The sequence below is a fragment of the Mustelus asterias genome, chromosome 7 (assembly GCF_964213995.1).
Source record: "Mustelus asterias chromosome 7, sMusAst1.hap1.1, whole genome shotgun sequence".
NCBI lineage: Eukaryota > Metazoa > Chordata > Chondrichthyes > Carcharhiniformes > Triakidae > Mustelus > Mustelus asterias.
The window spans coordinates 140,595,088-140,610,845 of NC_135807.1; the positions used below are offsets into that span (position 1 = coordinate 140,595,088).

The window sequence follows — 15,758 nt, forward strand, 5'->3', positions numbered from 1 at the left end:
GTCCCAGAGGAGTGGAAAGTAGCTAATGTAACATCGCTGTTTAAGAAGGGAGGGAGGCAGCAGACGGGAAATTATAGGCCGGTTAGCCTTGACTTCGGTCATTGGCAAGATTTTAGAGTCCATTATTAAAGATGAGATCGCAGAGTACTTGGAAGTGCATGATAAAATAGGACTGAGTCAGCACGGCTTCGTCAAGGGGAGGTCATGTCTGACAAATCTGTTAGAGTTCTTTGAGGAGGTAACAAGGAAGTTAGATAAAGGAGAACCAGTGGACATGATTTATTTAGATTTCCAGAAGGCCTTTGACAAGGTGCCACATAGGAGACTGTTCAATAAGTTAAGAGCCCATGGTGTTAAGGGTAAGATCCTGACATGGATAGAGGATTGATTGACTGGCAGAAGGCAGAGAGTGGGGATAAAGGGGTCTTTTTCAGGATGGCAGCCGGTGACTAGTGTTGTGCCTCAGGGGTCGGTGCTGGGACCACACCTTTTCACAATATACATTAACGATTTGGAAGAAGGAACTGAAGGCACTGTTGCTAAGTTTGCAGATGATACAAAGGTATGTAGAGGGACAGGTAGTATTGAGGAAGCAGGGGGGCTGCAGAAGGACTTGGACAGGTTAGGAGAGTGGGCAAAGAAATGGCAGATGGAATACAATGTGGAAAAGTGCGAGATTATGCACTTTGGAAGGAGGAATGGAGGCATAGACTATTTTCTAAATGGGGGAATGCTTAGGAAACCAGAAGCACAAAGAGACTTGGGAGTCATTGTTCAAGATTCTCTTAAGGTTAACGTGCAGGTTCAGTCGGCAGTTAGGAAGGCAAATGCAGTGTTAGCATTCATGTTGAGAGGGCTAGAATACAAGAGCAGGGATGTACTTCTGAGGCTGTATAAGGCTCTGTTCAGACTCCATTTGGAGTATTGTGAGCAGTTTTGGGCCCCGTATCTAAGGAAGGAAGTGCTGGCCTTGGAAAGGGTCCAGAGGAGGTTCACAAGAATGATCCCTGGAATGAAGAGCTTGCCGTATGAGGAACAGTTGAGGATTCTGGATCTGTACTTGCTGGAGTTTTGGAAGGATGAGGGGGATCTTATTGAAACTTACAGGATACTGTGAGGCCTGGATAGAGTGGATGTGGAGTGGATGCTTCCACTATTAGCAAAAACTAGAACCAGAGGGCACAACCTCAGACTAAAGGGACGATCCTTTAAAACAGAAACGAGGAGGAATTTCTTCAGTCAGAGAGTGGTGAATCTGTGGAACTCTTTGCCGCAGAAGGCTGTGGAGGCCAGGTCATTGAGTGTCTTTAAGACAGAGGTAGATAGGTTCTTGATTAATAAGGGGATCAGGGGTTATGAGGAAAAGGCAGGAGAATGAGGATGAGAAAAGTATCACCCATGATTGAATGGTGGAGCAGACTCGATGGGCCGAGTGGCCTAATTCTGCTCCTATGTCTTATGGTTGAATGGTCAAGGCAATTGGGACTAACTTAGTGGTAAAAACTGAATGGCATGGACAAGTTGGGCTGAAGGGCCAGTTTCCATGCTGTAAATCTCTATGACTCTAGTGGAGAAACCACTTTGCCGTGTCAAACTATCTGCCATGCCTTGAAACTGCCTTTCTAATTAAAGACCATTTTATGTATCATCATCTCACTACTCCATTCCAACATCTCCCTAAACAATTCAATGAAATCCCCTCAAGTCTAATTTCTTTCCTTCTACCAGCACAGAGAACACTTGGCTGAAGCTGAAGATGGCATCCTCTGTGATTGCTATGTTGGTCCATTATTCATCTCGACCTCTCTGTACAGTTTAAACATAATGGATCTACTCCACTCCTCCACTATCTCTCCTCTGTTGCCCAGCTCTCTGGAGGTAATTCTACTCTTGCCCATCCAATCAGATCTCCAGAATATCTTCATCAATATCTATTCCAGACTCAACATCTTGTCCATCACCAAAACTGCTTACCTCCTACAACATCGCCCTCTTCCATCTTCCTGCCTCAAAACTCCACCAAAACCTTTATCCATCTTTTTTTCACATTTAAAGTGCACCACAAGAGTATTTACCTTACTGGTCTCACCTTCTCTACCTTCAATACACTATAATGTGTCCAAACATTAGTTGCCCATAAACTGACTTACACTAGGTATGGATTATCCAATATTCCGGTTTTCAGCAGTCACTTCACATATTGGACTTAAAACCATCTTTAAATTGCTCCATGGCTTTTCTCCACTCTGTCTCTGCAATATCCTCCCCCTATATTTGGTCACTCAACTGAGTACTCCTTGCCTCACCCCCTTATTAGTACTTCAGTATATATCCAGGTCTTCCTCCTGAAACCTCTCTACCCTCTCATCTTCTTTATACCTTCAAGCTCATCTTCTCCTATCCCAGAGTAGTGATCTTTTGCCGATAGGGCAGTTCTTCCACTTCACTACCTCTGTAAAATGTGACAGACCAATCAATGCCACTCTTCCAAGCCTCAGCAAGCAACACTTGTATCTGTTCCCTTTTCTCAAGGTTGGCACATTGCCTACTTGATGATTTCCTGCTGCCTGCTCCTCCACAGTATGATTACTCAGTTAACCAGACATGATTCTCTGTGACCTAACAATAACTTGAATTAATTTAGCACTTCTATCATAGCTGCATACCCCAATTGAGGCATGTGGAAAATTAAAAAACAATCAAAATGAATAAATAAAAACTTGCTCAGAAAGGTGTGTCCTAAAATGAGTAGGGAGAGGCAAAGAGGCTTAGAGAAGGAATTCCAGCAAATGGGACTTAGGTAGCTGAAAATTTGGTCACCAATATTGAAGCTAAGAGAAGGCAATGCTCGAGTGCGCAGAAAGTCAGAGGAATGCAGTGTTAGGGTTATAATTCACTGGAGGTTAGAAGAGTGAGAAGGGATCTCATAGAAACTTATAAAATTCTAACAGGGTTAGACAGGGTAGCTTCACACACACAGTGGGGAAGTACAGAATTAGGGGTCATAGTTTGAGGATAAGGAGTAAACCTTTTAGAACTGAGGTGAGGAGAAATTTCTTCACCGAGAGGGTGGTGAATGTGTGGAATTCACTACCACAGAAAGTAGTTGAGGCCAAAATGTTATCTGATTTTAAGAAGAAATTAGATATAGCTCTTGGGGCCAAAGGGATCAAGGGATATGGGAGGAAGGGGGGGATCAGGATATTGAATTTGATAATAAGCCATGATCAAGATGAATGTTGGCGCAGGCTCAAAGGGCCGAATGGCCTCCTCCAACTTCTAGTTTCTGAGTTTCTATGAAGGTAAAGCATGCTGGGGAACTCAATACACAGCAGGTCAATCAGCATCTGAAAGGGAGAGAGGGAATTGTTTTTTGAGGGAATCCTTGAAGAAAAGAAATGTTTTGTGCTGTCAGAAAATCTGTCAAAACTCAGAGAGCTCCAGATGAACTATCCTGTGGTCAGGTGAACTCAGAAAGGACATGTTCCAGTCCAGCGAGTGTGTGAATAAGACCATTGTCAATTCCATTCCTGAGGTTAGAAGGCAAGTTCGTCATCTTCTAGAATTGTGTGTTACTGGGTAGTTTTATTTCTATGACATTAGAGATAGACAGGTTTCATGGGATAGACTCATATGATCCCAACTGGAAATATGCAGTTTGGAAGATTCCAAAAAGTAGCTTAAAATTCACTTGGATAGTTATAATGGCTTTCCCAGAGAAGCAATGAATCAGTGATTTGGAATGGGCCACCCAGCTTAGAGATTTATACTCAGGAGAGAGTGGTGTTACCACAATACCTGAAGGCAGAAAACTAACATTCCTCCAATAACTGTGGCCAGAAACTAGGGTACCTGTCCAATAGTATCCATACCAGTTGCTAACTGATTCTGTGCTCAGAAAACTATACCCCATGTTCATTGCTAAGTAAAGACTCACCAAATAATTTAGGCATATACTGAACTTTTCTTCACATTTGTTGTTTAGACTCTTTGGAAAAGAGAAATATACCTTACTTGCAATTTGTCCTGTGTTAAGTTCTGAAGCAAGAAATCTTTTGCATTAATTTATATATAATCTCAACTGAAAACATGTGTCCGATATACTTTTCCATGAAAGACCCTTGTATTTTTAAACCAAGGAGTTAATACTCTTCTGTTCTCCAAGAGAGTGAGCAATGGGTTAGATTTCAACTTGAATTGAAGAGATTGAAATAATTCTGTATGTCGCCCTGTTCAGAGTTTCAATCACCAATTTCTTGCATTTAAGTAAAATATTAAGTGTGGAAGGGAAGCTATTTATTTTACAGGCAGTCAATATATCAAAGTTAATTAAAGCGAGTGTAGGATTGTATCCTGACACATACCCAGTTATACTATACATTCAGTGTTGTTGCAATGAAATTTATTCCACTGTATGACACTAAAATGCCTCGAGTTTTGTATTATCTTTATGCTTTAGTTGAAGTATAACTAAACATGAAAACCCCAACATATACTGCTGAAAGTTTAAAAAAGACCTCGCTAGTCTTCTCACTTTCCATTTAGGATGAATTAAGACGAGGTTGAAAGGCCTGCGTCATTTATAATTATATTTGCGAATGTATAATCACCACTGTTTTAAATAGAAATATGCATGAAAACATTTTAGAAAATATTTTATTGCAGTATTATTTTGATGGGCCGAAAGGCCTCCCCCTGTATTTTAATTACTCTGTTGTTTCTGACTAACGGTCATTCTAAAATTATAGTATGCTTTTCACTCCAAAATATCTGGATAATTGAAAGTTGAAAGAAGGAGGTCCAGTCATGCAGAACAGTGAGGCTCCACTTGCACGAACCATTGGCTTCATCAAGTCCTATAGTTTCAGTTGGAGTCTGATGGGACTTTTCACAACTACCCAGATCTCTGGTGACAGCTTCATCATTGCTGCAGAGTCAGAGATTCATCACTTTGATGTCCTGAATCATGCTTGTGACACCGGCTTTGAACCTACTAAATTTTACGAGACTTCAAGCTACACATAGAATCCCCCCAGTCCAGAAGGAGGCCATTGAGCCCATCGAACCTGCAACCACAACAATCCCACCCAGGCCCTATCCCTGTTACTCCACTTATTTACCCTTCTAATCCCCTGACACTGAGGGGCAATTTCGCATGGCCAATCAACCTAACTTGCACATCTTTGGAGTGTGGGAGGAAACCAGGGCACCCAGAGGAAACCCATGCAGACACAGGGAGAACGTGCAAACTCCACATAGACAGTGACCCGAGGCCGGAATTGAACCTGGGCCTCTGGCGCTGTGAGGCAGCAGTGCTAACCGTTGTGCCACCGTGCCATCTCTCCATTTCTCCACTGAACCAAAAAACAAAGAATGGTTTCATTTCAGCTTCCTCAGAAAGACTTTTATGAGAACATGAGAGATCAGGTCAGGAGATTGAGAATAAATACAGAGTCACGATTCTGTAGATCAAAATATTATTCAGGAAGCCCAATCAGAGACTTGGTTGAATTTTAAACACTGTGTGAGCGTATATGAAGGAGTAAAGTTTTTGTAAGGCAGAGTTACAGACAGAAGTATATACTACACAAAACTAAATAAACCAAACCCAGGGAAAATACAAATACATGAATTAGATCTGTGTGTTTGGGATAACCAAATAAATCAGATCTGTCGAAAGACAAAAATAGGCTTGCCTTTCAGAACTACTAACTTTCTTTTCATTCCTGAGTTAAGATGGTGCAAAAATCTCAGAAAGCTCGAGCTGTTGCAGTTGCTGCTATTATTATTATAATGAAAACAAGAAGTCGCATGAACAAAAAGACAAATGCCTTGTTCCTATCTCGTGATCGATTGTGATCCTTCTGAACCAGTTGGGATTTTATTCACAACACTTTACCTGTGTTCACAGACCTACGACGAATCTCCATGACAACCGAGTCTCCTTTATAGTGTAAAATATAGTAGATCTTGGAAATCTGAAATACAAACTGAAAATTCTTGAAATACTCAGGAGACTTGGCAGTATCTGTGGGGAGAAAAACAGAGTTAACGTTTCAGGTTGATTTATTTTCATCAGAACTATTGAATATTTCCAGCATTTTCTTTTGTTTTGTTTCTTTAGACAAGCTGCTTATGGGCTAGTGTGCCCAGTATTAACAAGTGACCCCCAGTCACTGGGTCATGAACCATATCTTCCGATTCCTCCCTAAAAATGGAAAAGAAATGGAAAAACCTACACTTCTAAGCCAATATCTACAGGTTAAAGCTATTGTCAGGAAACTTCCTGGCAGCAACGGGAACAAGAATTTAAAAAGGCCTGAAAGGTAGAAATCTGTCGAGCAACAGTAACAGCCAGCATTTCCAGGGGCATGTAAGCCTCTAAAAGTGATCAGGGCTTTCTAAAGACACGAGAGCATCTAAAGATGATTAGGTGTGAATTGTTTTAGGAGTAGAAACAGATTACTTCGATGACTGCTATCAAAATGTTAAGTTCCCCAAGTAGAAATAGTTTACCTAAATAGAACATAGAACATAGAACATAGAACATTACAGCGCAGAACAGGCCCTTCGGCCCACGATGTTGCACCGACCAGTTAAAAATAAAAACTGTGACCCTCCAACCTAAACCAATTTCTTTTCGTCCATGAACCTATCTACGGATCTCTTAAACGCCCCCAAACTAGGCGCATTTACTACTGATGCTGGCAGGGCATTCCAATCCCTCACCACCCTCTGGGTAAAGAACCTACCCCTGACATCGGTTCTATAACTACCCCCCCTCAATTTAAAGCCATGCCCCCTCGTGCTGGATTTCTCCATCAGAGGAAAAAGGCTATCACTATCCACCCTATCTAAACCTCTAATCATCTTATATGTTTCAATAAGATCCCCTCTTAGCCGCCGCCTTTCCAGCGAAAACAATCCCAAATCCCTCAGCCTCTCCTCATAGGATCTCCCCTCCATACCAGGCAACATCCTGGTAAACCTCCTCTGCACCCTCTCCAAAGCCTCCACATCCTTCCTGTAATGTGGGGACCAGAACTGCACACAGTACTCCAAGTGCGGCCGCACCAGAGTTGTGTACAGTTGCAACATAACGCTACGACTCCTAAATTCAATCCCCCTACCAATAAACGCCAAGACACCATATGCCTTCTTAACAACCTTATCTACTTGATTCCCAACTTTCAGGGATCTATGCACACATATACCTAGATCCCTCTGCTCCTCCACACTATTCAAAGTCCTCCCGTTAGCCCTATACTCAACACATCTGTTATTCCTACCAAAGTGAATTACCTCACACTTCTCCGCATTAAACTCCATCCGCCAATGACTGGGCGATTCAGGGCTATAGAAATGCTAAGCTCCACAAAAAGAAAAGAATCTGAAATTTGTAGATAGTCAACTCTTGAGTTTGAAATAACAAAAGGAGAAACAATGTAATCGTTACCCACCTCAGAAGCAGACAGGCCAGTCCACCACCACCAGAAGTTAGTCCATAACTTACAGCAAGGAAACTAAGGCCCATTTCACAGCCAAGGGAGCATATAACCAAAGAACCATAGAACCCATGCAGAAAGAGGCCATCCAACTCATCAAATCTGCACTGACTCTCCAAAAGGTCATCCCATCCAGGCCCACCCCCCCCCACGCATGGCCAATCCACTTAACCTGCACAACATTGCGCAAGATTTACCTGAGTAATTGTACACATTGACCAGGTAGATATCAGTATTGTAGTTGTGGCTGCACTGAAATTCCTTGGCTAGGAGCACAAATCTTCAACATAATAACCAGGATACTGTCAGGGCCCACAGTGTTTCCAACGTTGTTTAATATGGAGTAGTACTGATTCATCATACAATCAATTGAATCGCTACAGTGCAGAAGGAGGCTATTCAGCTCATTGAGTCATCAACAACTCTCCAAAAGAGCATCTTAACCAAGCCTTATGAGTTGCCAAATCATTTTGCACCCTTGTGCTTCCCCCAAGTGGTGTTCAACATGGAGGAGAACTGATTCATCAGCTGAGTGGGTGGGGGAAGGAGGGGATGGTATGTGATAATCAGCAGGAGGTAACCTTGCCCATGTTTGACCTGATGACATGTTCTGAGTCAATGATGAAGACTCCCAGGGCAACTCCCTCTTGATTATACAGAACTGTGCTGCCACCTCTGCTGGATCTGTCCTACTAGTGGGATAGGGCACACCCAAGAATGGTGATGATGGTGTCTATAACATTATCTGTAAGGTATAATTCTGTGAGTATGACTATGTCAGGCTGTTACTTGACTAGTCTGTGAGACAGCTGTCCCAACTTCGGCACAAGCCCCCAGATGTTGGGAAGAAGTGTTTTGCAGGGTTGATAGGGTTGGTTTTGCTGATGTCATTTCTATTGCCAAGTCGATGATAGGCGATCAGTCTGGTTTTGTTCCTTTTTAATGTCATGCAACAGCAACTTAAAGTGGAGAGGTGGAAGCATTAGGAGCGAGACAGTGATTATTCAGCACTTTGGAGATTTGTGACCATCCTCAGTAGCAAGTAGATGAAATAATGGAATTGTTGCCTATTTCCTCCAATAAATAAGTAAACTCAAACTCAACCGTTTTTACACTTTTTGAGGTGAGGCTGGAAATTATTTCATACAATTCCTCATGGAGACAGTCCCTCCCGGCTGATGGCTCAAGTTAATACTTGCTTTGAACATAGAATTTATATCATTCCAGTTAAATCCTTAGGAAATCCCAAAGTTCTTTACGGCCAATTAAATAATTTAAATGTAATCATTATTGCAATGTAGGGAACCAGAACAGCTGATCTGTTTACAACAAACTCCCATAAACAGCAATGAAACTAATGATTAGATAATCTATTTTAGGCATTGGGTAGAGGGACAAATATTGGCCAAAAAACCAGGGAGAAAAGTTTTGCACCTAATCAAAAAGTGCCATAGGATAGTTTGTATGTCTATAAGACGACAGATACTATCTCATCTGTAAGGGGGCATCTCCGACAATACAGCATTCCCTCGGTAATGCACTCGGCCTTTTGGCTAAGATCAAGTGTAGTATGGATTGGATGCTGCACTTGGTTGAGGTCATTGGGTTACATTGAAGCTTCATATGTTTCATATGAAGCAATTTTTAAAAGCGGCATCTCGGCCTTTTGGCTAAGATGCAAATGAGCTCAAGTCTTGGAGGAGGTGTTGCTTTGCTCCTCCAATCAGCTTGGCTCATGTAGATCAGGCCCAGGACAGCGTGGTTTGGTCGCTCGCCCTGTCTTGTCAGCCTGGATCGGAAATGTCTCAACTTGTTGAGACTCTGAATTGGATTAGATTTGATTGAATTGGAAAAGTATTAAAAAAAAATTCCCTCGGTAATGCACTGAAAAGTCAGCCTTGAAATCTGCAGTGAGTCTTAAAACAACAGTATTCTGAATCTGATTAAAAAGTGTTACCTACTTCACCAGAATGAGACCATGGAAAATCTGCAACAAATTCCACATTTCATTTTGATGCTGCCTTGTTTGGTGTTCCTGGGGATATTGCACAGACAGAGATGGTTCTTTTCAGAAATAAATTTGCTTCCATTTTTTGGATGGATGCTGCCCTCACAATAAACAGTCCAATGATATCTTGGTGGGCATCTGCCACATTCACCCATCACCCAGAGTACCCCCTGCCAAAAATGTTTCCCTAAAAATATTACCTTCATTATAAAATTTGCCTTGGTTCATATTTTCTCTCTCTCAAAAGTACAGAAAACTGGGAACATCTGGAAAATGCAACCAATCTGTTACATTTTCTAATATTATGATCAGGTCAAAGGTAAAAGAAAAGTTTAAACTTTTAAACAAGCTTTGAAACAATCCTGGGTTTCATGCTCCCAAGGACCTGCAGTGTGTTCATTCAGACAGGCAGGGAAACACAAGTCGGTAGTCTCTCAACGAAAGTCTGCAGCTGACTGGGCAGAGACAGGCAGAGATGGGGTCTGGAGCCTGAAGTGGTTATAAACTATACTCTGCTCTCATTGCCTTTCAAGAACCACACTTTGCTCAGGACTCCATATACAATCACTGCTGTGTCCTCACCATTCCCCAAAGAGCTCCATGCGTCAGTCTTACATGGAATTACATTGAGTATGGTAGCGTAGTGATTATGTTACTGTACCAAAATCCAGAGGAAGGGTTCAGTTCAAAACTAACCTTGGCAGCAGGGGGAATTTAAATTCAATAAATCTGGAATAAAAAGTTAGGATTAGAAATGGCAACCATGAAAATATCAGATTGTCTTTAAAAACCATCCAATTTATTAGTGCTCTTTGGGAAGGGAATTCTGCTGTCCTTTCCCAAATTATATGTGGTACCAGCTCCACAGCAATGTGTTTGACTCTTAACAAAGTCACTTAAATGTACAAGAAGGTGGCTTGGCATCATTTCTCCAAGGCAGTAAGGAATGGGCAATAATGCCAGCTTTACTGGCATCATCCACACCATGTGAAAGAATACAAGCAATCTACAGCAGAAAAGAGCCATTCTGCCACATTGGTCTATACCAGTGTTTATCTTCCAAATTACTCTCCCCAACCCTGTTTTTGTCGCACCCATCAGCCTCTTCTTCTATTTTTTTTGCCTCATGTGTTTATCTAACTTTCTCAACCATTCCCTGTGGTTCCACATTCCCAAGTTTCTTCTGAATTCCTTATTAAATTTAGCATATGCACAGATTGTAGTTTTGATGTCTTTCTCATCCCATTTCCCACAAGCTGGACATCTTCTCTACATCTATTTAAGAATACAAGCCACATCCCAAGAGATCTCAGTGGGAATTTATCTGCACTGACCATTTTGTTCCTCATTTCCCATAATTTTCCTTCAAAGATTCACTGGGTAAATCCATTCCTCTTTTCAATGAAGAAACATTGGGCCAGTTTGCAAGTTCCCATTTTTGGACTTCTCTCTTTCCCTTTGGGATTTTCTCCCAAACCACTTTCTCTTACTGGTTTAAAATCCTCCCTAAGACTCATCTCTCCATTTCTAAGTCACACTTTGCCTACTTTGCAGTTTGTCCTCTTAAAACACTGTGGGGTTGAGACCATTTTGAGGTGCAAATTGGCGCACCTCGACTGAGGATTGGATTTTCAGGTTCAATGTATTGGTATTAGCCTGAAATATACAACCTGAGCATTTCCTCAACGCATCCGATCACCACAGTAACAGTTTCAGACAGCTTGACTCACCTCATTCAGAGGAAAGTGGTTTTCAACTCAACGTCCAAAGTTACTCAGTTACTGAGGGACTGAAAGGTGCTAAACCCAAATTGTGTCTGTTTATGGAATGTTCCAGCACAGAAACAGACCATCTAGCCCATTATATCTGGATCATCAAATTTAATGCCATCCTACTTGTTGCTCATTATAACAGTTAATAACCTATTTTTCCAAGCAGTGATATAATTCCCTTTTAGGTAATGTATAGACTTGTTTACGGCAGTGAATTCTCTATTGTCATCCCTCCCTGTGTAAAGAAATATTCATGTTCTCCTTTTTAATTGTGTGTGATTATCTTAAGTGTGTGTCCTTTTGTTAATACCTCCCAATCCAGTAGAAAATATTTACTTTTCACTACCAAGGATTGCAACATTTCACCCTCTAACCTGCTAAACTCTAATTTGCTTCAAAATGTCCCAACTACTCAAGTCTCTCATCATAACAGTAATCCCTCACCCGTCCTAATATCCCCAAGGAGCTTATGATGTAACTCTTCCATTTATTTGATATTCTTCCTGTAAAAGGGATGCACAAAATTCATACCAGTTCAAGATACAGAATTGAATATTTATAATCTTAACATGAGAGTCAAGTTTTCCTTCCATATTTTTATTACAATAATAATGTATTTCACATTTTTGTATATGCCTGTCTTATTGCTAAACATGTTCTTATTTGTAATTTACCCTTCAAAGCAATAAGATTCTTGTTCTATTGAAAAGCAAGGGCAGCAGATGTGTTTGGTCAACAGTACACAGAATAGATGAAGGTCTAGTGATGCAGTGGTAGTGGCCCCACCTCTGAGCCAGAAGCTCCAGGTTCAAGTCTCACCCCAGGACTTGACAGCCAAAGAAGGTGTGTTCATATCATGGCCAAAGTAGTATCAACCTGCAAAATCCTTCTAACACATTAATGGCAGGCAATAAGAATGAGAGTGATAAAGGCAAAATACTGTGGTTGCTGGAATCTGAAACAAAACCTGAAAATGCTGGAAAATCTCAGCAAGTCTGACAGCATCTGTGGAGAGAGGATAAAGCCAACATTTTGAGTCTGAATGACTCTTTGTCAGAGCAAGAGTGGGAGTGACTTCTGGTCAGCCGTGCTGGGTATGGAGTGGCATTATAAACCTCTGGTGACAGGCTAGTGATCTGTCCCAGGTAAAATTCACCATAGAAACAGATGAAAGTCTGTCTTGTGCACTACTAGGCACAGGAAGAGAAACAACAAGAAAAATAGAATTCAACAAATGCTGAACACAGAACTTAGGCTGGGGATTGTGGGTTCAATGAGAGACTCAAGTCAATCATAATTCTGAGCCCAGTATATGGGTTGATCAGACCTATGCAAATCCTAAAGATCTATTCCAACAACCACTTTATACTTTCTTATTCTCTCTAAATTCAAATGTTCCTAGATTATTTGAATGCCTGAAAGTTGAGGTACAACCCCACAGTAAATATTAATCAGCTTGGCTTTTATCAATAACATTAATCTTCCTTACTTGAAAGTATTTTTCCATATAACTCCATTAATTTGTTATCTTATCAATGTTTCACTCTTTTGTATATAATTATAATTCTACCAGGTGAAAACTTTCATTATAAATCTTAAATTCAGGAGGTGCAGCTAAAAATATGGTTGGATAGATACATTACTCATAAGGGATGAATGGAATTGAAATGGTGTAAGGTGGCAGAGGGCGGGTCTGTGCTGTACTGTTCTATTTCGTAAACCATTCAAACTTCTGCTTCGACAGAAACTTCAATTAAAATAATGATGGGCAAAATTCACCCCAAAAAATTCTAAGTGTCAAGTTTGTGTGAAAACTGGGGTAATTCATGCCGGTCTTTCCAGTGGGAGTTCAGAGAAGAATCTCCCACACTCTGTGCACTGCAGAGGCCACCAGCATGAAGATCATTACATTTCAGGGGGCGGGGCCTATCCCCACTGGAGAGGCTGAAACCAGCACGTTGAGCGGGGCCACTGCGCATTCGCCGGTCTGTCAGTGCTGAGATCAGCGCATGTGCAGTGACCCCGCACTGATGACCTCCTGATTGCCGGCCAGCTCGATCATTGGCCAGCCACACGACCCCCACAGCGTCAGCACTCTGCGCCCCCATGGCCCGATTGCTGGCCCCCCGACCATTAAGAACATAAGAACATAAGAAATAGGAGCAGGAGTAGGCCATCTAGCCCCTCGAGCCTGCCCCACCATTCAATAAGATCATGGCTGATCTGAAGTGGATCAGTTCCACTCACCCGCCTGATCCCTATAACCCCTAATTCCCTTACCGATCAGGAATCCATCTATCCGTGATTTAAACATATTCAACGAGGTAGCCTCCACCACTTCAGTGGGCAGAGAATTCCAGAGATTCACCACCCTCTGAGAGAAGTTCCTCCTCAACTCTGTCCTAAACTGACCCCCCTTTATTTTGAGGCTGTGTCCTCTAGTTCTAGTTTCCTTTCTAAGTGGAAAGAATCTCTCCACCTCTACCCTATCCAGCCCCTTCATTATCTTATAGGTCTCTATAAGATCCCCCCTCAGCCTTCTAAATTCCAACGAGTATAAACCCAATCTGCTCAGTCTCTCCTCATAATCAACACCCCTCATCTCTGGTATCAACCTGGTGCACCTTCTCTGCACTCCCTCCAAGGCCAATATATCCTTCCGCAAATAAGGGGACCAATACAGCACACAGTATTCCAGCTGCGGCCTCACCAATGCCCTGTACAGATGCAGCAAGACATCTCTGCTTTTATATTCTATCCCCCTTGCGATATAGGCCAACATCCCATTTGCCTTCTTGATCACCTGTCCATTCCCGCGTCCAGCACCAAGTATCCCCCCCCCCCCCCCGGCCTGCCCTGATCTCCAGACCACCCAGCCCCGCCGAATTCCCAACCCCCAGAATCCTCAAAGCCCCCCAAAGTCCTGACCCCCATGCAGTCCTGAACCCCCCCCTCCTGCTGTGCCAACCCCCTCAACAACCCCAATTGCTGTCCTCCCCCTTTCCCCCACGCTGGTGGCCTATGCATTGTGACAGCGGGACTCCCCACCCCCACTGATCGCCCCCGGTCCCCGCCCCCATCAGGCACCGGGCCCACAAGCCCCACCTCTTTAGCACTGCCGCATGCCTGATAGGCAGTACCAAGGTGCTCCCTGGGCATGGGCACCTTGCCCCTTAGGCAGTGCCAGGAGGCACAGGCTGGCACTGCCAGGGTGCCAATGCCCAGGGGACACCCCCCCCCCCACCCCCCCGCATTCCAGCGGGGTCGGGCTGCGAGTTAGTGGGGAGCTACTGTAATCCCTGCTGGCAGGGTGGGCGATTCTAGTGGGCCTAGTGCAGCGGGATGGGGGGATTGTGACCGATGTCCTTTCCTTTGAAAAATGAATTACTTTTCCTGCTTTATTATCAACTGTTTAAGGATCTCTGAATTACACGATTCAATACACAATGCAATGTCTCCTAATACCATTTTCTAAACTATTGCTTTAAAGGCCTATTTTAGTTTAACAGTCCGGTATTTGCTACATTCAAAGATCAAAGAACAGTACAACACAGGAACAGGCCCTTCGGCCCACCAAGTCTGTGCCGACACAGATGCCTCTCTAATCTAATATTTCCTTGCCTCTCTGTGGTCCCTATCCCTCTATTCCCTGCCTATTCATATACCTATTCAGATGCTTCTTGAACGTTGTTATAGAATCTGCTTCCACCACCCCCTCTGGCAGCGTATTCCAGGCATTCACCACCCTGTGTGTGAAAGATTTGCCCCTTACATCCCTTATAAACTTTCCCCTTCTCACTTTTAACTTCTGCCCCCGAGTAATTGACCCTTTGACCCTGGGAGAAAGACTCTGACTATCCACTCTATCCAAGTCTGTCATAATCTTGTAAACCTCTATCAGGTCCCCCCTCAATGTGGAGATGCCGGCGTTGGACTGGGGTAAACACAGTAAGAGGTCTCACAACACCAGGTTAAAGTCCAACAGGTTTATTTGGTAGCACGAGCTTTCAGAGCGCTGCCGCTTCATCAGGTGAGTGGCCACTCACCTGATGAAGGGGCAGTGCTCCGAAAGCTCATGCTATCAAATAAACCTATTACAGGTCCCCCCCCCCCCCTCATCCTCAGATGCTCCAATGAAAGTAATCCAAGTTTGTTCAACCTTTTTTCATAGTCCATATCCTCCAAACCAGGCAACATCCTGGTAAATCTCTTCTGCACCCTTTCCAATGCAGCAACATCCTTCCGGTCGTGAGGCGACCAGGATTGTACACAATACTCTAAATGCAACCTAACCAAAGTCTTATACAGCTGCAACATGATTTTCCAATTCCTATACTTGACGCCCCATCTGATGAAGGCCAGCATTGCATACGCCTTCTTGACCACCTTGTCCACCTGAGTTGCCAACTTCAGAGAACTGTGGATCTGCACACCTAGATCCCTCTATATGCTGATATTTCTAAGGGCTCTACC

At 42.9% G+C, this 15,758-nt stretch overlaps 1 protein-coding gene across 1 annotated transcript in view; it reads right to left on the minus strand.

The window, feature by feature from the left end:
• The window catches only part of susd5 (sushi domain containing 5), an 86,692-nt gene extending 73,299 nt beyond the window's left edge, over nt 1–13,393 (minus strand). Inside the window, exons 1-3 of the mRNA XM_078215523.1 lie at nt 13,321–13,393; nt 7,703–7,771; nt 5,900–6,028 (exon numbers count right to left, since the gene is read on the minus strand). Of these exons, the coding sequence (XP_078071649.1) occupies nt 5,900–6,028; nt 7,703–7,771; nt 13,321–13,393 (271 nt within the window). The remainder of the gene's footprint in view (nt 1–5,899; nt 6,029–7,702; nt 7,772–13,320) is intronic.
• Between the last annotated feature and the right edge of the window lie 2,365 nt (nt 13,394–15,758).